Source organism: Girardinichthys multiradiatus, chromosome 9, assembly GCF_021462225.1.
Source record: "Girardinichthys multiradiatus isolate DD_20200921_A chromosome 9, DD_fGirMul_XY1, whole genome shotgun sequence".
Classification (NCBI taxonomy): Eukaryota; Metazoa; Chordata; class Actinopteri; order Cyprinodontiformes; family Goodeidae; genus Girardinichthys; species Girardinichthys multiradiatus.
In genome coordinates, this window is record NC_061802.1 from 24,428,252 (window position 1) to 24,449,070 (window position 20,819).

At 39.6% G+C, this 20,819-nt stretch overlaps 2 protein-coding genes across 2 annotated transcripts; both read right to left on the reverse strand.

The window, feature by feature from the left end:
• Positions 1-511: 511 nt before the first annotated feature.
• Positions 512-10,025, reverse strand: lrrc15 (leucine rich repeat containing 15). The gene is made up of 2 exons (XM_047373756.1): positions 9,694-10,025; positions 512-2,660 (listed from the first exon to the last, which is right to left on the reverse strand). The coding sequence occupies exon 2, from the start codon at positions 2,651-2,653 to the stop codon at positions 947-949; it is 1,707 nt and encodes a 568-aa protein (XP_047229712.1). The 5' UTR covers positions 2,654-2,660; positions 9,694-10,025; the 3' UTR covers positions 512-946.
• Positions 10,026-16,857: 6,832 nt separating this feature from the next.
• On the reverse strand, positions 16,858-20,171 carry LOC124874163 (platelet glycoprotein V). The gene is made up of 2 exons (XM_047375405.1): positions 19,931-20,171; positions 16,858-19,757 (listed from the first exon to the last, which is right to left on the reverse strand). Exons 1-2 carry the CDS (start codon positions 19,947-19,949, stop codon positions 17,911-17,913), a joined length of 1,866 nt encoding a protein of 621 aa, XP_047231361.1. The 5' UTR covers positions 19,950-20,171; the 3' UTR covers positions 16,858-17,910.
• Between the last annotated feature and the right edge of the window lie 648 nt (positions 20,172-20,819).

Here is a 20,819-nt window from a genome sequence, read left to right on the forward strand (position 1 = left end):
TGTAGTCATCTGCTGTCATTTTGATTTCAGTCTAGTTTAATTAAACTACATCTTAATCAATTTTAGTTTTAAGAAATTTACTGCAAAAACATTTGTTGACCTAAATGATTTAGTCAATAAAAAAGGTCTTCATATCTAGTAAAATCCCTATCCAAGGATGGGTTATTTATATTTTGCAACATACAAACACAGATTCAATTTTGTGTTTTGAACCAAAAACGTTTCTCTTACTTTTTTTCCCATCTCCTCCCACAGACTATATTTAGATCAGATTGGAATTCATCTGCCTCGAAGGTTTTGTGTCCTTTTTATTTGTGGAGCAAGAAAATTAAAATTTTGTCATAGTTCTATTCATTCTGAATTTATTTAGTTTCTATCTAGTTTTTGTCCAGACAAAATGGTCATTTTTAAATAGGTAATGACTATTTCCCTTCATGTTCTTTAAGGTGATATATATACACCTTCATTGTTAATATGGGTGAATATAGTAATGGTAACATCAAGCAAAGTGTAAAGTTTTGACGAAAAGTTGTTAATTTATTCAGGATACAGAGAGATAGTGCATACAACTGTTTTATAGTGGAATGAAATACATACTGCATAACCCTTATACCACAAGAGTTTGCTAAATGCATTGCTGTTTGCACAGAAGTCCATATCAAACTGCCATGGTTATTGCTGAATACAGAAAAAAAAACTGGGTTCACATTTTTTACACAAATGTGCAGGTTGATCACAACATGATAAGGTTCTTTTTTTTGTAGTGAATCTTTATAATGTTCATTTTCATTCATAAATTACATAACAGAAGACAAATACTAACTCATAGTGCTCCCTCAGAGGATCTACAATCAGCTCCGCATTTTTTGTGTGAAACCACAGTCAACATTCAACAGTTTCCCTTTGCTGTAAAAGTGTCTGATTGCTCATGTTTTTGTGATCTAGTCTACAGCACTGAATTACGATTCCTTTGGCTTATATTTTCATTGCCTCTCCTGTTTCTCTTCCAGCAAACACAGCCAATGATGACTAAACTGATGATGACAGTGGACACTACTGCAAGTGCAATAAGAATATCTGAATTATTAATGGTCTCTTTGAATCCCCCTTGTCCGCTGTTGGTCACATTTTCTTGCTGAGAGGTTAGTGTGGTCTTTATTGCCGATGATGGAGTGCTTTGTTTGGGTGGATGTGTATGGGGTCTCCTTCTCTTCTCGGTTGATGTCAACACAGGCTCTTTCGTAGGGCTGACAAGCATTAAATTCTCATCTGTTAGCATGGCTATCATCTCATCCTTCAGCCTGAAAGGAGTCTCACAAACCACAAGGGTTTGGTTGACCTTGGATGGGTGCTGTTTGAGCCAATTTCTCAGAGGCACAATATCCTTGTCGCAGCTCCAGGGGTTCTGCTGTAAAAGAACATCTTTTGCAATAGTGAATACATCTAGACTATCTTGTTGTAGGTTTGGAAGCGAGTTGTTCCGCAGGTCTATCTCTCCCAGGTTGTTCAGGCCCTTGAGAAAACCCAGTGGAAGGGAGGCGATGAAGTTGTTCTCCAAAGATATGTTGACTAGACTGGGCAGTTCTTCGAAAGTCCTGGCTTGTAGGGTTGTGAGTCGATTGGTGTGCAGTGATATCTCCCCGAGTCTTGTCAAACCTCTAAAGGCGTCATCAGATACATAACTGATCTGGTTGCGACTGAGCACCAGAAGACGTAACTGAGTCAGGTTCCTGAATGTGTCATCATCCACACGGCTAAGTTTGTTGTCATATAACCACAGCTGCTGCAAGGCCATTGATCCAAAAACCCCTGGACCCAGACTTTCTAGGTTGTTTTCATACAGGGACATCTGGGAGAGGAGGGGCAAATTTAAAAGGATCCCATGGGGAAGTGATGTCAGTCTGTTGTTGGAGATAAACAGTTTCTGTAGCTTCGGAGTCTTTGAAAACAGGTCATGGTGGAGATCAGTGATCACATTGTCCTGGAGACTCAGTTCCTCCAGGTTTACAAGGTCATCCAGACTGCCAGCAGGAAGCTCCTTTAGAAGATTTTTGTTAAGACGCAAGATTTTTAGTCCAGAAAGACCCATGAATGTCTTACTGAATAGTTGACTAAGTGTATTCCAAGCAATTGATAGGTACTGCAGCTTTGTTAGGGCATGAAAGGTTTCCAATGGTACATAATTGATTCGGTTTTTGCTCAAGTCAAGATATTTTAGCTCTTTTGACTGGGAAAACCAACTTGGCCGGATTGCAAAAAGCTTGTTCATTCTTAGAATCAAAGAGTCCAGTTTCTGGAGTCTTTGAAACAACATCTCAGGGAGATCTTGTAGCTCAGTTTTACTTATTCCCACCATAGTTATGTTCAACGTGGAATTGAATGTGCCAGGATGAACTTCCCTCAAAACTGTATTTGAAACCACAAACTCTTCAAGAGTATCTGAGAAGTCAGTGAGATCCTCATGTTTTAGGGAGTTAAAACTACAGTTCAATAAGTAGATGTGGGTGGTAGATGATGGCACTGTTGTAGGAAAGTCAGAGAGGTTGTTGCAATGGACCTTTTTTCCTGCACATTGGCATCCATTTGGACAAGACCAAACAGCAGCAATAAGACAGCAGATGAGCAGCAGCAAAAACGGTACTGGCACATCCATTATGGTCCTATAACAGAAGAAGACAATGTTATAGCAAGAGTAAATGATGAGTCATGCATCAGATATTTTAATTTAAGTGTTTGTCTGCTATCAATACTTTCGCATGAAAAACATCTTGTCAGTAATACTTTAAAAGGAGCCTTATTCATAAAAGTGTTGCCGTATCCATAATTGAATAAATTTTTTGTCAGATTGGCTTGAGAAATTTCAAACCAACACTGATGGATGGATGGATGGATGGATGGATGGATGGATGGATGGATGGATGGATGGATGGATGGATGGATGGATGGATGGATGGATGGATGGATGGGTGGATGGATGGATGGATGGAAGGACGGATGGACGGATGGATCCTCTGCACTAAAGATCTCCGAGGAAGAGGTAAACAGGCTCTTTCAGCGCATGAAAACAAAGAAAGCTGGAGGACCTGATAACGTCTCTCCATCATGCCTGAAAGCCTGTGCAAATCAACTCGCCCCGATCTTCACCCGGATCTCCAACAAGTCACTGGAGACGTGTGAGGTCCCCTCCTGCTTCAAACGATCCACCATCATCCCAGTGGCCAAGAAACCCACCATTGTAGGATTAAATGACTACAGGCCTGTAGCCCTGACGTCTGTGGTCATGAAATCCTTTGAGCGGCTGGTGTTGAAGCACCTGAAAGACATCACAGGACCCCTGCTGGACCCCCTGCAATTTGCTTACCGAGCAAACAAGTTGGCAGATGATGCTGTTAACTTAGGTTTACACTTCATCCTGCAACACCTCGACCACCCAGGGACGTACGCCAGGATCCTGTTTGTAGACTTCTGCTCGGCCTTCAACACCATCATACCAGACATCCTCCACCAGAAGCTCACACAGCTCAACGTCCCAGCCTCCACCTGTCAGTGGATCAACAGCTTCCAGATGGACCGACAGCAGCAGGTGAGACTGGGGAGCATCTTCTCCCGCACCAGATCAATAAGTACTGGTGCCCCCCAGGGGTGTGTTCTATCCCCACTCCTCTTCTCTCTGTACATAAATGACTGCACCTCAGCGGACTCGTCTGTAAAACTCCTGAAGTTTGCAGACGAAACCACTGTCATTGGACTGATCCAGGACGGTGATGAGTCCGCATACAGACAGGAGGTGGATCGGCTGGTACACTGGTGTTTTCAGAACTACATGGAACTTAACCCACTCAAGACTGTGGAAATGGTGGTGGACTTTCGGAGAACACCACACCCATACACCCCCCTCACCATCCTCAACAACAACGTGTCAGCTGTGGACCACTTCAGGTTCCCAGGAACCACCATCTCTGAGGACCTGAGATGTTCTTTACACATAGACACTGTTTGGAAGAAGACCCAGCAGAGACTGTAGGCAAATCAAAAGTTCTATCTGCCACAGGAGCTGCTGGTTAACTTCTACACTGCCATCATTCAGTCTGTCCTGTCTTCATCCATCTCAGTGTGGTTTGGCTCATCCACAAAACAGGACAGGTCCTGACTGCAACGAATAATCAGGTCTGCAGAGAGAATAATCAGGGCTGACCTTCCCTCCATCCAGGACTTATACAGGTCTAGGGTCAAGAAAAGAGCTGCTAAAATCTCTGCAGACCCCACACACCCTGCACATAAACTGTTCAGAGCTTTACCTTCAGGCCGCCGCTACGGAGCACTGTTCACTAAAACCAGCCGCCACAGAGAGAGTTTCTTCCCCCAGGCTGTTTCTCTGATGAACATTTAATAGAGTACAAAACAACCTCACACTGAAGTCGCAATTCCACCTTGTATATGTGTATATTGTATATATGTATTTAAGGACATAAAGATATATGCAGAATATGTCCTATAATGCAAAAAACAAACAAAAAAGAAACCCAGAGAGCAAAGTGTACCAGAGTCAAATTCCTTGTTTGTTGTACAGGTCCTTCTCAAAATATTAGCATATTGTGATAAAGTTCATTATTTTCCATAATGTCATGATGAAAATTTAACATTCATATATTTTAGATTCATTGCACACTAACTGAAATATTTCGGGTCTTTTATTGTCTTAATACGGATGATTTTGGCATACAGCTCATGAAAACCCAAAATTCCTATCTCACAAAATTAGCATATCATTGAAAGGGTCTCTAAACGAGCTATGAACATAATCATCTGAATCAACAAGTTAACTCTAAACACCTGCAAAAGATTCCTGAGGCCTTTAAAACTCCCAGCCTGGTTCATCACTCAAAACCCCAATCATGGGTAAGACTGCCGACCTGACTGCTGTCCAGAAGGCCACTATTGACACCCTCAAGCAAGAGGGTAAGACACAGAAAGAAATTTCTGAACGAATAGGCTGTTCCCAGAGTGCTGTATCAAGGTATCTCAGTGGGAAGTCTGTGGGAAGGAAAAAGTGTGGCAGAAAACGCTGCACAACGAGAAGAGGTGACCGGACCCTGAGGAAGATTGTGGAGAAGGGCCGATTCCAGACCTTGGGGGACCTGCGGAAGCAGTGGACTGAGTCTGGAGTAGAAACATCCAGAGCCAGCGTGCACAGGCGTGTGCAGGAAATGGGCTACAGGTGCCGCATTCCCCAGACCTGGGCTACAGAGAAGCAGCACTGGACTGTTGCTCAGTGGTCCAAAGTACTTTTTTCGGATGAAAGCAAATTCTGCATGTCATTCGGAAATCAAGGTGCCAGAGTCTGGAGGAAGACTGGGGAGAAGGAAATGCCAAAATGCCAGAAGTCCAGTGTCAAGTACCCACAGTCAGTGATGGTCTGGGGTGCCGTGTCAGCTGCTGGTGTTGGTCCACTGTGTTTTATCAAGGGCAGGGTCAATGCAGCTAGCTATCAGGAGATTTTGGAGCACTTCATGCTTCCATTTGCTGAAAAGCTTTTTGGAGATGAAGATTTCATTTTTCAGCACGACCTGGCACCTGCTTACAGTGCCAAAACCACTGGTAAATGGTTTACTGACCATGGTATCACTGTGCTCAATTGGCCTGCCAACTCTCCTGACCTGAACCCCATAGAGAATCTGTGGGATATTGTGAAGAGAACGTTGAGAGACTCAAGACCCAACACTCTGGATGAGCTAAAGGCCGCTATCGAAGCATCCTGGGCCTCCATAAGACCTCAGCAGTGCCACAGGCTGATTGCCTCCATGCCACGCCGCATTGAGGCAGTCATTTCTGCAAAAGGATTCCCAACCAAGAATTGAGTGCATAACTGTACATGATTATTTGAAGGTGGACGTTTTTTGTATTAAAAACACTTTTCTTTTATTGGTCGGATGCAATATGCTAATTTTGTGAGATAGGAATTTTGGGTTTTCATGAGCTGTTTGCCAAAATCATCTGTATTAAGACAATAAAAGACCTGAAATATTTCAGTTAGTGTTTCATGAATCTAAAATATATGAATGTTAAATTTTCATCATGACATTATGGAAAATAATGAACTTTATCACAATATGCTAATATTTTGAGAAGGACCTGTATGTACGAACTTGGCAATAAAGCTGATTCTGACTTCAGATTTCTGATGGATGGATGGATGTTTAGATTTGACAAAAAACTAAATATAATGTTAATAAACATTTTTCCATAAAAAACTAAAACGCGTCCTACAGTGTGAGAGTAATCTGCTCTCCTCCATGAGAACAATAGATATAGAGTCCCTTATAAAATGCTGTGGGTTTTTTTATTTGTGCCACCAAGGGATCCTTTAGATCACCACCATAATAAGGAAAATATACCTTGAGATTAGTAGCTGTGTGTCCACACTGTGGCCTCAGGACTCTTGCTATTTGCCAGACGGAAACATTTGCATGAATTGATACAGTGTTGCCAGTGGGCTGGATCATTGCCTGCCGACACTGCTAACTCATACATTTTTCCCAAAGATTGGCGAGGATTTTTTTACAGTGCATCTCTAAATCACAAAGAAACCTTTCCATGTTTTGTGTGTTTGTCACTGTTAAAGACAACCTGTACGTGACTGAGAGTCAGACAGTTCTCCCCTATTTGTAATGGAACTGGTAAGTTAAATTTAATGTCCCACTTCCTTACACAAATACTTCTGCAGCTTGAGGCAGGGAAACGTGAGCCATTCCTAAGTGGCTGAGACACTTTGGGAAGCTGTTACTTCCTCCCAAAGGAACAAACTTTCTAAAAAGGCTCTAATGAGGTCAGTTGGCAACCCAGCACATTTCTTTTTCTTTCTTAAAACCCCGCTATTGAGAAACTCACTGCAAATCAGCAGTGAAGGGTGGTGAGCGGGGCTGTGCCTACAAACAGACATGTGGCACACATAAATCGAACAATGATGGAGTTCCTATGCATTTTGTTAAGCTGAGTACACCTTGGATCACACATGGCTTGGCTGTTCTACTAGCACTGTTGTAAAGGCACAGACAGGTTGTGAAGAACCATTTTTTTTATTTTGTATCCAAGATACAGAGAAAAACATTGAAAGCATGTTTGCATTATTTTCCAAATACATTAGGATCCCTTTCTTTCTTTCTTTCTTTCTTTCTTTCTTTCTTTCTTTCTTTCTTTCTACCAGTCTTAATAGAACATGTGCAAGTCCCTCACAAGCATGCGTATTTTTAGCACGTTGTGTCTGCTTTCAATCAAGGATTGTGGCACGTGTTCTGTTTGTGACAGGCTTGCATCTCTAATGTTAATGATTTATTTGCATACTTTTCATCAATTCCACATCCTTCTTGGTTGTTATGTATGGCCAAATGTGCCGCAGTCGAATAAATAAACAGGATGTTAAATACATACATAGTACTTCGTCCCACAAAGTACAGAGGTTGCTGCACCACTCCCTTGTGCATCACAGATGACACACATGTCAAAAATGTGCAAACAAAAATCAGTGTTGTGTGTGCTTACAACACAACATCAGTTTGAAATGAGGATTCCTAAAAAGTGGTCTATCAAATTTGGTTGTATTTGAGACCATGAATAAGCATATTTTGTTACCTTCACCAAGAAGGTTATGTTTTCAGTCTAGTTTGTCTGTCTGTGTGTGTGTGTGTGTGTGTGTGTGTGTGTGCGTGTGTGTGTGTGTGTGTGTGTGTGTGTGTGTGTGTGTGTGGGTGCGTGTGTGTGTGTTACCAACTTTACGGAAAAAGTTACAGACGAATTCTTGTTACTTTTTTTTGTGTCTAAGCTAAAGGAATAATCCATTAAATTATGGTGGTGATTAGGGTTATAATCCAGATCCAGGATTTAATTTTTCTATTGTGTCAATGACCCTACATTAGGTGACAGAGGTACTTTTAGTGGAATATGTTACAATATAAAATACACACGTAAACTTTAAATAACAGTAGCTTTGGAACTCATGACACACTGAATCATCATTTTAGTCATGAGTGTAATCAGCAGGATTCCTCCTTTCATAACAACAACCCGCAGATTTGAAGCTAATGGCTAAACCATGTGTCTGTACTGGTATCCTCTGAACTGGAAAAACCCAGATGGATCGACGGTCCCAAAGCATTTTTAGTTCATAATAAAATGCTCGGAAGATTTCTGCTTCTCCCACTGTTAGAATCACAACCACTGTGACTCCCACAAAAATCAGAACCAACAACCTACCGTATTTTCCGCACTATAAGGCGCACCGGATTATAAGGCGCACCTTCAATGAATGGCCTATTTTAGAACTTTTTTCATATATAGGGCGCACCGGATTATAAGGCGCATAGAATAGAAGCTACTGCAGTCAAACGTTTGACTGAGGTTGCGTTATGCATCCACTAGATGGAGCTGTGCTAAAGAGAATGTCAACAAAACAGTCAGATAAGTCAGTCAAACTTTATTAATACACTACAAACCAGCGTTCTGATAACTCCATTCACTCTCATGGTAAGGTCTCCTCTACATTGAATTCTATTGAATAGAGCCAACCGCACGTTAGGAATGCATTGGAGTCTATGAAGTTGAAGTTGAAATCAAACGTTAGTTAAAACGTGAAAGGGAACTTTTCCCTTATTCAGTAAACACATAAAAGAAACAGTTTGATGCACTAAATCAATCGTTAGTACTGTTAACCTTTCCTGTTTCTGTTCCCTGACCGTAGTCTGATGACACAGGGGAGACGCTTTCTCCAGGGCCGAAGTTACTAGTTTCCTCGGGGTTAACTCCCTCACTCATACGTTGCTGAGTTGAGCATGAAGAAACAGCATCAAAACACTGAGTTGTTGACGAGATTCGGGGTTCTTTTTAATGACTTTGCAGCACGTAAAAACACAGGGTTTACAGACTCATACACCGCTGCTCCAGTCGCCGTCTCTACCCACCCCACACACACACAATAATACCGACGTCACTCCTTCACTCTTGATTCTCAGCTACGGCAGCACACAGCGCCACCTCTGTCCGGAGGAGTAATGTCAACATCTTCCATACACACACACGAAACATACACCCCACACACTGAGCTTCTAATCACATATAGTTCAGGCAATTCCTGCAACAGTACATTCAAACGTTATACACACACAAGTGGTGTTGGACTAGGAGTAAGCACAGTACAGGTGTTTACCGCTATTACTTCGGCGACGCCCCTGACTACGGTAGCCGTAATGCTGCAAGCGGTGCGGCTTTGTAGTTTACCAGTCGTACTGAAACATTTTGACAGAGCGCCGTGTACAACCAGTATGGATCAACCAATTAACCAATTGATCCATATATAAGGCGCTCCGGATTACAAGGCGCACTGTCATTTTTTGAAAAAATTAAAGGTTTTTAAGTGCGCCTTATAGTGCGGAAAATACGGTACTTGATTTATTACACTGGCTATGTATACAAGGAAAAGCAAAATCAATTTGCTTTCAGAGAAAAGTATCAATGAGCAAAATAACAGGAATAAAATCTAAACAAAAGTTTGTAAAATTGAGCATTGCTTTATTTTTAACGCAAAACTGTAGTTTTTTATCTACTTAGAAATGTCCTATTTATACACACAATACATGTTTTCTATATTTCTTTATGATAATAGCTTTGTCAAACAGGAGACTGTGTTTTTGCAGAACTTACCCTCAGTAGTCCTTGTCGATCACTGAGCAGAGAGAGCTGGTTGGGTTGTCTTTTATGTACAACACCCTTCCTTCTGCCCCTTCGTTAATCCTCTGAAAGTTTCCAGCTCTTTCTGAACTCTCACACTTTCACATTTTCCTGCTCTGTGTCATCTCTCAAATTTTCCCTTGAATCAGCTATTTGGATGGTTTTTACTCTACAGTGTAAGCACTGGAAATTTAGTGGATTAGTCTTGCTCTCTAAAGCTCTACTGGGACTGTTCAGTGATTCTGTTGCGTCTTTGTGCCATAGATGGTAGAGAGAAACAAGCCCAACCCCGCTGTATTACTCCCTGCCTGAACTGATTTTGTTGCATGAGCATGGATGTTAAAGGGGAGAAGGATCTATGCTAAGTCTTAGACTTATTTGTGTGTGTGTGTGTGTGTGTGTGTGTGTGTGTGTGTGTGTGTGTGTGTGTGTGTGTGTGTGTGTGTGTGTGTGTGTTGTCAGTAAAGGGATATTGTAGGGAGAATGAGAGTTTTGTCAAAAACAATAGGAGGGAGTGTTGTGTATATTTCTGGGGAGTATGTAACATCCGTTGCACATATCTTGGGTGTCCATGTTCTGGTATGCTCATAAAGCAGTGCTTGTTATGGTGGCACGCAACCATAAATACACTTCTGCTCATGTTTTCTCATACTTGCACTGCAAAAACAGCATAAAGTATTTTTTTTTTCTTTTCATGGTGCATTACTATTTTTCATCCATGTGTAAAATTTTGTCTTAAGGCTTTTTGTGCTTCAGCCATTGCTCTATTTTGTGTAAAACAAGAGCGCTCGAGTTATTATATATGGTTATACAGTTAATTTATAAAATAATAGTAATGTATGTATTTCTGAACGCAAAATGCCTTTAACTCTTTTAAAACATGGACAGACAGGGTGGATTCTGTTCTTGTCAGCAATGCTTTCACCATTCAAACTCTCACACAGGAAACCATTAGGAGAAAGATAACATGGGTGCAGTTAACGTATTTACTGATGTGGCTTCAAGACACCAAACCAGATGTTGGACATGATTGTGTCACTGTGAAATTTTAGAAGAAGATTAATGAATATTTGAGCTCAACATATTGGTTCAGGGAGTTTTACTTTTACCAACACCTTGAGGTGATTTTAGCATCTAAAGCACCTTGGGCTCAACTGTACCGGCATCTAAAAATCATTATTTTAGATCCTGGAAATGGATATGGGAATAGCAACTTCTACTTTTTTTCTCCTTTAAAGATCATGAAGTCAGAGCTGGTGTTAGCAAAATAAAAATCCGATGCCTCCAATAAAGAGGTTAATTAAAATGAGATCACTCTGGATGCACAGTTCCTCTGGAGATCATCTGTTGGCAATGTTAACTGGAAAAAGACTTGGCTTTTGCTTTTCAAATAGGGCAATTCTCCCTTAAACATACCCCGTTAAAGTCTTTATTGCAAAATTTGTGGAAATTGGTGTATTATATACTTTATGTAAACAAGACACTGGAACAATCTCTCAGTTTTTCCTGGAGTGTGGGAACAGAGGCAAAATCTAAAACAATACTTTTCACTATCTTGTTATTTACATTTGTACTAACATTTTTTTATATACATAAGCAGGATATATCTTGATTGCCTCCCTGGTTTTGGTCCTTATATGCTGAATTCCTTTCTTTTAAGATCTTCCTGTCCTGTCCTATATATATATCAGAATCAGAATCAGCTTTATTGCCAAGTTCATACACACAAACAAGGAATTTGACTCCGGTACACTTTGCTCTTTTGTTTTGTTTTTGCATTACAGAATATACATATTTACAATGTACAATATACACATATATAATAAAAAGGTGCATTTGCAACATCTGTATGCTGTTGTTTTGTAGTCTATTGAATGTTCAACAGAGAAACAGCCTGGGGGAAGAAACTGTCTTTGTGGCGGCTGGTTTTAGTAAACAGTGCTCTGTAGCGGCGGCCTGAAGGTAAAGCTCTGAACAGTTTATGTGCAGGGTGTGTGGGGTCTGCAGAGATTTTAGCAGCTCTTTTCCTGACCTTAGACCTGTATAAGTCCTGGATGGAGGGAAGGTATAAATAATTAAAGGTAAAATAATTTAAATTTAAGCTTAACTTTACCAAACCACCGATTTCATAATGTCATTATCTTTTAAATAAAGGTTATGTTAAAATGGAAAAGTTTGTGACTGATTATGTTCTACTCATCAAAAACCTTACATACACACAAAATATGTAAAACTTGGAATTAAATGATTTATTCATTTTTACCAAGGATGGGATTTTCAGTTGTTTGTCATTTAAATGATAAATCCACACAGGTATATTTACACTTGTTGTTTTGTTTGTAAACCTATTTATCTTAAATAGTCAATAGTCAAACTGAATAGTTTATATTAGCAAAATGGCAAAAATACCAACATTTAGCAGTTAACTTCTGCACTATAAAGTAGCATAATTTCACATGGTTTAATAGGGTACCATGACAAGAGTTTAGTTTACTTTGTAGAGTCTCTCAGAACATCAGGTTCCTGTCAATTCATCATAAATAAGTCCCCCTCATATCACTAAGGCAGGAGTCAACAGCTTTGTTTTTGTTTTTATCTTTCAGCCATTTTATTCCACTGGAGTCATATATTCGACAGGTCCGTGCAGCTTCCTTTTCTCAAGCTCAACCAGTTTCACAGTGATGGTTGATCTGCTTGCGCCTGCTGTTGTGTGGGCTCAGCGTACTGGAAAGGCCTAATCACCCGTTGTCATAGCAATGTACTTGGCTCCTGTTTGCCAATTTATCCTCTTTTGTTTGCTTTATGCTTTAAATTCTCATCGCTTCCCATGGAATTTGCAGCATGTGTTGGCACTTTGTGTGGATTACATTAGTCGGGAGCTTACTTGTGTGGTTAGCAGATAAACTCGATTGTACGACACCAGAAGAGTCAGTCTAGATCTTACCATTGTGTAAAAAATATAACCTTTATTTTAAGCTTTTATTATGTCTTTTTAAAAGTTGATTGAAGCAGTTTAAATGTTCATTTGAAGATGATCTTGAGCTGGCCCCTGAAACTGAACACTTGTAGTGGATGTAGTTCTCTGCACATTGTTGTGGTTTTATCTCATAGTGGATGCTTGTGAAATCACACCAAGGATGTTTTGCAAAACAATGGGTAACCTCGCAAACTCTCTGTACATTGTGAGAGCTGAATCACAGCTCAATCTGCTTCCTGTTTTCACAGCTTTGACAAAAGACTTACTAAAATTCCCGGTAGCCAAACTGTGATTCGCCGTTGGAGAGCACTTTTCTCTGTCACATCAACTCTGTAAGGCATTTAAATACAGATAAAGCTAAGAAAATAACGGTTAGGTACTCCAGGAGAAAGCTTGTGAGGTATTAAACCTTAAATATGTGCTGGCATTCATTTATTGGTGCAGTGTTGGCAGAATATATATGATTCTTCTTTGATTTGCTACAGACTACATGTTTACAGCTGACTTACAAGAAATATAAACAGATACCAGATGTGAAGGTAATTAGAGGTGGAAGAGGCAGAACAACAATATTATGACACCCAAATTGGCAGTATTTATGAGGCCTGCAGCGACTGCAGGTAAAGGTCAGAAAAATATTTTTGTCTTCTGATCTAAACATATAATTAAAAGCAAGTCTTAAGTTTTAAGCACTGAAGTACACGAATACACATTTGAGATATGATGCTTGTCATTTACAGAAGTATTACTTGCCTCCACTTCTCTGTATGTCTGCAGCAGCAGCTTAACTTTTTGCACCACAACATGTTGCTTAATGAATGTTCAAATAACAGTTAAATGGTAATGGTAAAGTTAAAAAACACAAAGTTAAGTAGAATATTTTTATTACTTTTCTTTATTACACACATGCAATAAGAACCTGCATTTGAAATAAATTATATGAATATCTGATGATAATATTTTATAACAGTGGCTTCCATACTTTTAGGCTCCCAACCCACAAAACAATTGAGCATTCAGGCATTACTAAGTCAGTTAAACAGAGGTATAATAACAACACAAACAACATTAACAGCCAATATATTTATTTTTTAAGTACTGTTTGTTTAGTTATTCCTAATACTTACACAAAATCTTTGAGAGGCAAGTTCATGTCAAGTCTAAATTTTCTAAAATGAAAATAAATAAAAAGCATTAAGTGTATGCCATCTAGTCTTTCTATGACACTGCTGTAGGGTAGGAATTCAAATCCTGTACTGTTTGTCCTACTTTAACACATGGACATTTAACAATTACAGCCTAATATTTTTAACATTTGTTAATGATTGTTATTTAATCTTCAAACATTTAAACTAATAGTAAATGATTAAGTGTAAAGTTCTGCTCCAACTCTCCTGTAGTACACATTGTTTTACTTTGTTCAGGAAGATGATTACTTCATCTTCAGCAAGTGAGACAACATTGGAAGTAAGTGTAGAACCTGATCTGTGTTTGGACTGATTTGATCCTGTGGAGCTTCCTGAGTTATCAGAGCTTCATCTAAACCTTCAACTTGTATGTTAGACCCAACCCCAACCAAATTATTTAAGTAAGTGTTCCCTCTGATTACCAGCCCCATTTTAGATATGATTAATTTATCCTTAGTAAATGGATAGGTACCACAAGCTTTTAAGGTAGCAGTAATTAAACCTTTACTTAAGAAACCTTCGCTTGATCAAGATGACTTGAAAAATTACAGACCTATATCCAATCTTCCATTCTTATCTAAAATTCTTGAGAAAATAGTTGCTAATCAAATGTGTAAGCATTTACACAGCAATGATCTGTTTGAAGAGTTTCAGTCAGGCTTCAGAGCTCATCATAGCACTGAAACTGCTCAGCTTCCTTCTTTCATCTCCGGAACATTGCCAAAATTAGAAATATCCTGTCCAGGAGTGACGCTGAAAAACTAGTCCATGCATTTGTTACTTCAAGGCTGGACTATTGTAATTCTTTACTATCAGGATGTCCACAAAATGCAGTGAAAGGCCTTCAGCTGATACAAAATGCTGCAGCAAGAGTTCTGATGAAAATTAAAAAGAGAGATCATATTTCCCCTATTTTAGCTTCCCTTCATTGGCTCCCTGTTAAATCCAGAATAGAATTTAAAATTCTCCTCCTCACATATAAAGCCCTTAATGATTTAACTCCATCATACATCAGAGATCTGATTGTTCCATATGTTCCTAACAGAGCACTTCGTTCTCAGACTGCAGGTTTACTGGTGGTTCCTAGAGTTTCTAGAATTAAAATGGGAGGCAGATCCTTTAGTTATCAGGTTCCTCTCCTGTGGAACCAGCTCCCAGTTTTAGTCCATGAGGCAGACACCCTGTCTACTTTTAAGGCTAGGCTTAAAACTTTCCTTTTTGATAAAGCTTATAGTTAGAGTGGCTTAGGTTATCCTGAGCTATCTTCCATATTTTTACCTCCATCTTCTTCCCTACCTGTTGGATGGAGTAAGGGGGAGTCAGGTTTAGCCTAAACCGGCTCAGGTATGGTTGAGGTGCAAACACACTCTCCATTTCTGCTACCCGTATGACCCCTTCTCTTTTCCAATGGTTATAATCAGTCTGACAGAGAGAGGTATCCCAATCATTGTGGTTTTTAGTATAACAATGGTCATCAGTGGGCTCTAGATGGACAAACTGTCTACTTTTAAGGCTAGGCTTAAAACTTTCCTTTTTGATAAAGCTTATAGTTAGAGTGGCTTAGGTTATCCTGAGCTATCTGTAGTTATGCTTCTATAGGCTTAGGCTGCTGGAGGACATAATGACCACTTTCACCCTCTTCGCTACATTCTCACACTACTCTCCAATTTTGCATTATTTGCTGTTATTTCAGCTTTTAACTTTGTTCTTTCTCTTTTATCTTCCTAGAAGCTACACCTGGCCTGACTCTGTGTCTACCTGTGACACCTCTCTGGAGAGGGGCATCGTCAAAGCTTCTGCTGGCAACAACTTAATGCTCACCCTCTACCAATGACCCACATGGTTCTGTCTTTCACTGTTTAACCCTTTCTCTCTCCTAGACATGGCAGTTGACTGAGCTTTTACTTTGACTAACTCTATGTGCTCTCTTTCAGACTCTAACCTTGAAAACTGGCTCAGAGTTTATCTGTTCTTTCTTTCTAGGTGAAACGACTAAAGGAGGTACATCCATTAACATTTACTTTTCCTTCCCATAGAAAGTACTCCTGGATCAGTGCTTCTGTGTTCTCTTTGTGTCTCTGCTCTGTTCTCTCAAACCCCCAGTGGCAGATTCCAGCTCACACTGAGCCTTGTTCTGCTGGACGTTTCTTCCTGTTAAAAGGGAGTTTTTCCTCTCCACTGTCGCTACATGCATGCTCAGTATGAGGGATTGCTGCAAAGTCAACGCCAGTGACTGTCCACTGTCTCTACATGCTCATCCGGGAGGAGGGAATGCTGCAAGTCACTGACTGGATGCAATCTGCTGGGTTTCCTTAGACACAAAAACTTTTTATCCAATTTGAATAAATAACTGAATCTGACTGCACTGTTCAATGGTTAGGATTAATTGGAATGTATGAACCTGACTGTTATGAAGTGCCTTGAGACAACATGTGTTGTGAATTGACGCAATATAAATAAACTGAATTGAATTGAATTGAAACTGAATTGAAGAATTAAAATATATTGCGAAATGTTCCCTTCTGACCAAATAATCTATTTTGATGTGTTTGCATGTTTGATAAGGTATTGCTGCTATACTTACAAAAAATATATACTTGGTGTGCAGTTGTTACAAAATAGCTAACCTTTATATTGCAATAGCAAATTTTCTGATATGCAGCACTTGCAGTATACTGATGACTAATATGACCATAAGCATATTTGGGAATGTCAGAGCTTTACATACTTTGTACAATATGTATTTTTGTATTATTAGGGTAAATTTAAGAGCAAATAAAATATGTCCTGCTTTTATTCTTGTGACCAAATATATTTTAAACTGAGATTTTTTTTCTTTGCATTAGTATGCATTGAACTAAGTTGTCTAAGATTAAGAAATGTTTTATTTTTGCAATTTCTTCTAATGATCTGCAAAAGTTAAAAGTGGAAATACAATATATCAGAACACTTCAAAGCAGACATTACAGTGAATATTGAGCCATTAAATGTGTTTATTGAGAAAATGTTTGCATTTTTGCAGAGTTTGTAGAGCAGTTCCTACCTCTTTGTTTGATGGTGTGTCAAAGACCATTTCAAGACCTACAAGGTAAATTCCTTTAGCCCTCCCCTATGCCACAAAAACAACTGCGGGACCCTACCCCTTAAAAATTAAAGGCTAAGAGTGATGGTGCCTTTTCTTTTCCGACTTGACTCACAATCAAAAATCAAGTTACAAAATCTTTGTAAGGCATAAATATCTTTTATCATCATCATTTTTATTTAGTTTGATTTCGGAAGATCTCATGACTCATCACTTTTTCACTCCCAGTAAACAATAAGCCAGTATTACCTTTACATTGAAATTTAAGTTGTGCCTTCATTTAAATATGTTTACGTCAATATAATAGTATTTTTACTGTACCAAACTTTTCCAACATTTTCACCATCACTGAAAATCTCTCTCAAAACCACGTACACATGATTAATCACCAGGGGGAAACAAATCCCAACATATATATTTTTTTCTTTTCTTTTTTGGTTTCTGATCATTTATTTCAAGATAAAATATACTGCAGCAAATTGGTTCTGCTTTAGGAATTATGAAGACTTATTAATCAAATGTAGTTTCATTTACTTTTACATATAATTGATGTAGTAACTGTTACTGGTAATTGAAAAGTGCACACATTTCATACAGGTAATAGTAGGTTGGTAGAGAAATAAAAAAGCAAAAAAGCAATTTTGTTGATCAGCCATGAAACAATCTATGACATAAAGAAATGTTATCAAAATTGTTTTGGTCTTTGCACCTTTATATAAGCAACCATCTATACGCTCATATACACATATACACCCATATTGTTTTGCATACTACATATATGTTTTCTTGCACGCTTTTTAAATCTGTTTTTACTATTTACGAAACAAGCATTTAGATTATAACATTTTAAAGCCTGTTTTAAAATTAAAGCACATTAGCAATGAAGGCAACAAACAATAGTAGCCATTTAGAAGGAAAGTTTTGTGAAAAGGGACCGCTTATCTTCAAGTGTGCACCAGGCCTGATAACACAGCATGCTCCTCCTCATGTGCACACTCAGCCTTCAGCTTGTCCATGACTGTGCTGAGACAATACATGCCATATATGGCAGCGAGAATGAGCATCAAACCCATGGCTAAAAGAAGGATGTAGCAAAACATTATGGATCCAACCAGAGCCGAACCTGACGGCAGAAACCACACGTACACCCAGCCATTGTGGATGTTATGGTGAACATAAGCAGGCCCCTGTTCAACCACCAAAATGTCATGAAAAATATGTGAGACAGTGGGAGCTTCATCAGTATGACTGGAGGCTATGGTGTTGGCTAAGGTGGTTGATTTCTTAGTTGGAGTGACTGAAGAGTATTGCGGTGTTTGGGTGTGTTTATATGTGTTAGTTTCTGTCAGAAAAAAACCTGTCTTTCCTTTTTCATCACAAAAGTTGAATTCGTCATCAGGCAGAGATTGGAGACCGCGCAGCAAGTTATACAGCGGACTGTGACATATCACGTCATCTTTGTCAAGAACAACATGCTCATTTTGTCTGATCCACTTTGCGATTCCTCTTATAGCACAATTACAATTCCAGGGATTGCCACTTAGGCTAAGTGCTTTCAAGGCTGTGTTTGACAAGAAAATATCTCCTGGAAGTGTATTGAGATTGTTGTTTTTCAAATTATTGGTCACAAGTAATGTAAGATTCTGAAAAATGTTCTCAGGTAGGGTCTTCAATTTGTTGTCGTTGAGGAGGAGTATGTCCAGTGTGGTTAGTGTGGAAAAAAGATTAGGATGAAGATCCTGAAGGGTGTTGTTTCTCAAAGAGAGCTTTTTAAGATTGGGAAGACAGCAGAAAAGATCTGGTGGTAAGTACCTCAGCTTGTCATTTAAATGTAAGTTTAGCTCCAGCAGCCCGGACATGTTGGCGAACAGATTTCCTGGAACAGTGGGGAGTTTGGTATCGTACAAATAAAACTGTGTAATGTTTGGCATGTGACCCATCAAGTCATCCGGCAAAGATGACAGGGGGTTGCTGTAAATTGTGAGTTTTTTGAGCCTAGGCATGTTGTAGAAGCTCTTGTGTGGAACACCCTCAAGGTGGTTGGAGGACAGGGTGAGGTCGGTCAGGTTCTCCAGTGACCAAAACACTTGTGGTGGAAGGCTTTTGATCTGGTTGTGATGGAGATTCAGAACTTTGAGGTTCACGAGTTGATCAAAGATCCCCGCCTCCAACACCTCTAGCTCATTAAAGTAGATCCTGAGCATCTGAAGTTTAGTCAGGGAGTGAAACATTGTAGGAGGCAGCTTCTTTATGTTGTTCCTGCCCAAGTTCAGAATAATGAGGTTGGTTAATCCATGAAATATGTCAGAGGGAAGGTTTCTGATCTTATTGCGGCTCAAATCCAGAGTCAGCAACCCATCAAGCCCCTCAAACATATCAGGACCAATGATCTCCAGCTGGTTCCCATCTAAGTAAATCTCCTCCACCACGGTGAGTGGACTGAACACCCGAGCAGGAAGGGTGGATAGATCATTGTCTGTCAGCTTGACAGACTTGAGCTGAGGAGCTGCTTGGAAGGCCAAAGGATGGATGGTGTGCAGGTGGCTGTTGATCAGACCAAAGCGTAGCAGGAGATCCTTATCTGCCAGACTCCTCTCACTGAGAATCTTCATGTTCGCCTTGTCGAGAAGCAGAGTGTATGTGTGGACAGTCAGCTGCTGCAGCACGTCTTTTGCATCGTGGCCGCTGCAGGTGATGTGCCCAGAAGATCGGCACTGACAGATGTCAGGGCAAAAGTTGTTGCAATTAAGGAGAGGTGTCATGATCAGGGTGAGTATCATCCACAGTGTACCTATACAATAAAAAAAAAGAAAACTAAAATATTTTTAATAAATTCACAAAGTGAGAAGTTAGTTTTGATAGAGATTCAGAAATTAGAGTTACAGTATTTTTCAAATAGCAGTGAATAAAATATCAAAACTGGCGTAGAGATGAACAGCAAGAAAAGAGAGAGTTTTAACTAACCTTCGACGCAGGGCTCCATCACGGTCTGGTGGTTGCTGTGCGCTGAGCTGCTCTGCTGTCTAACTAAGATGTGTGCTCACTGCCTGTCAAAGCTTCCTGCCTTCTTCTCCACCAACATGTCAGCCCAAAAAGACATCCCATATTTAATGCTGATAATTGCAGACATGGAAAGGCAAGGTTAACTATGGTGAGCTAAAAAACTCTTGATGCCTTTTGTCATTGGTAATTTAAAAAACGTACGTTAACAACTTATTTATCACCAGCCTTTTGGTGCATATATTTTTGGTTTTAGGTATATAAAGATTGAGTGTTTTCACATTGTTTCTGCAGATTTAACCTACTATATATACACCTTAAAAACTGTTAAAATAGTGGCTGGTTGCATATTTCCTGATGTAGACTTATCAGGCCTCTCTGCTTCCCTTTTCTGAGCTGAACTGAAACAGATAATTTCTGTATTTCTGGAAAACCTCCTTCCGGGGAAAGAGCTGAAAAGTGACAGGGCCAACAGACAACAGCAACCTGCTAGCTGTTGATAACAGCCTTCATGTAAAGAGTAAACAGTTAAACTAAAGTATGCATTCACGTATTGCAGTTGTATGGTAGTTGTATTGAGAGCCTACATTTTGGTGGGCTCATTGTGTTCTCCATATGCTTTCAATACATGTGGCATGTTAGCTTTAATATAAAATCGTATCTGTCTAGAAACACATGAAACTTCTGACAGGTGTGAACACTGTAAGAAAGTGTTGTTATCCCATAGGCCACTTCTGGTACCTGGGAACAGGTATTCCACCCCTTGATTGGACTACATTCCAAAATTCCTCTGCATATTTCTACTTTGGCCCCAGGCACAACATGTTTGATGTCAGTCCACAAGTTTTTTATT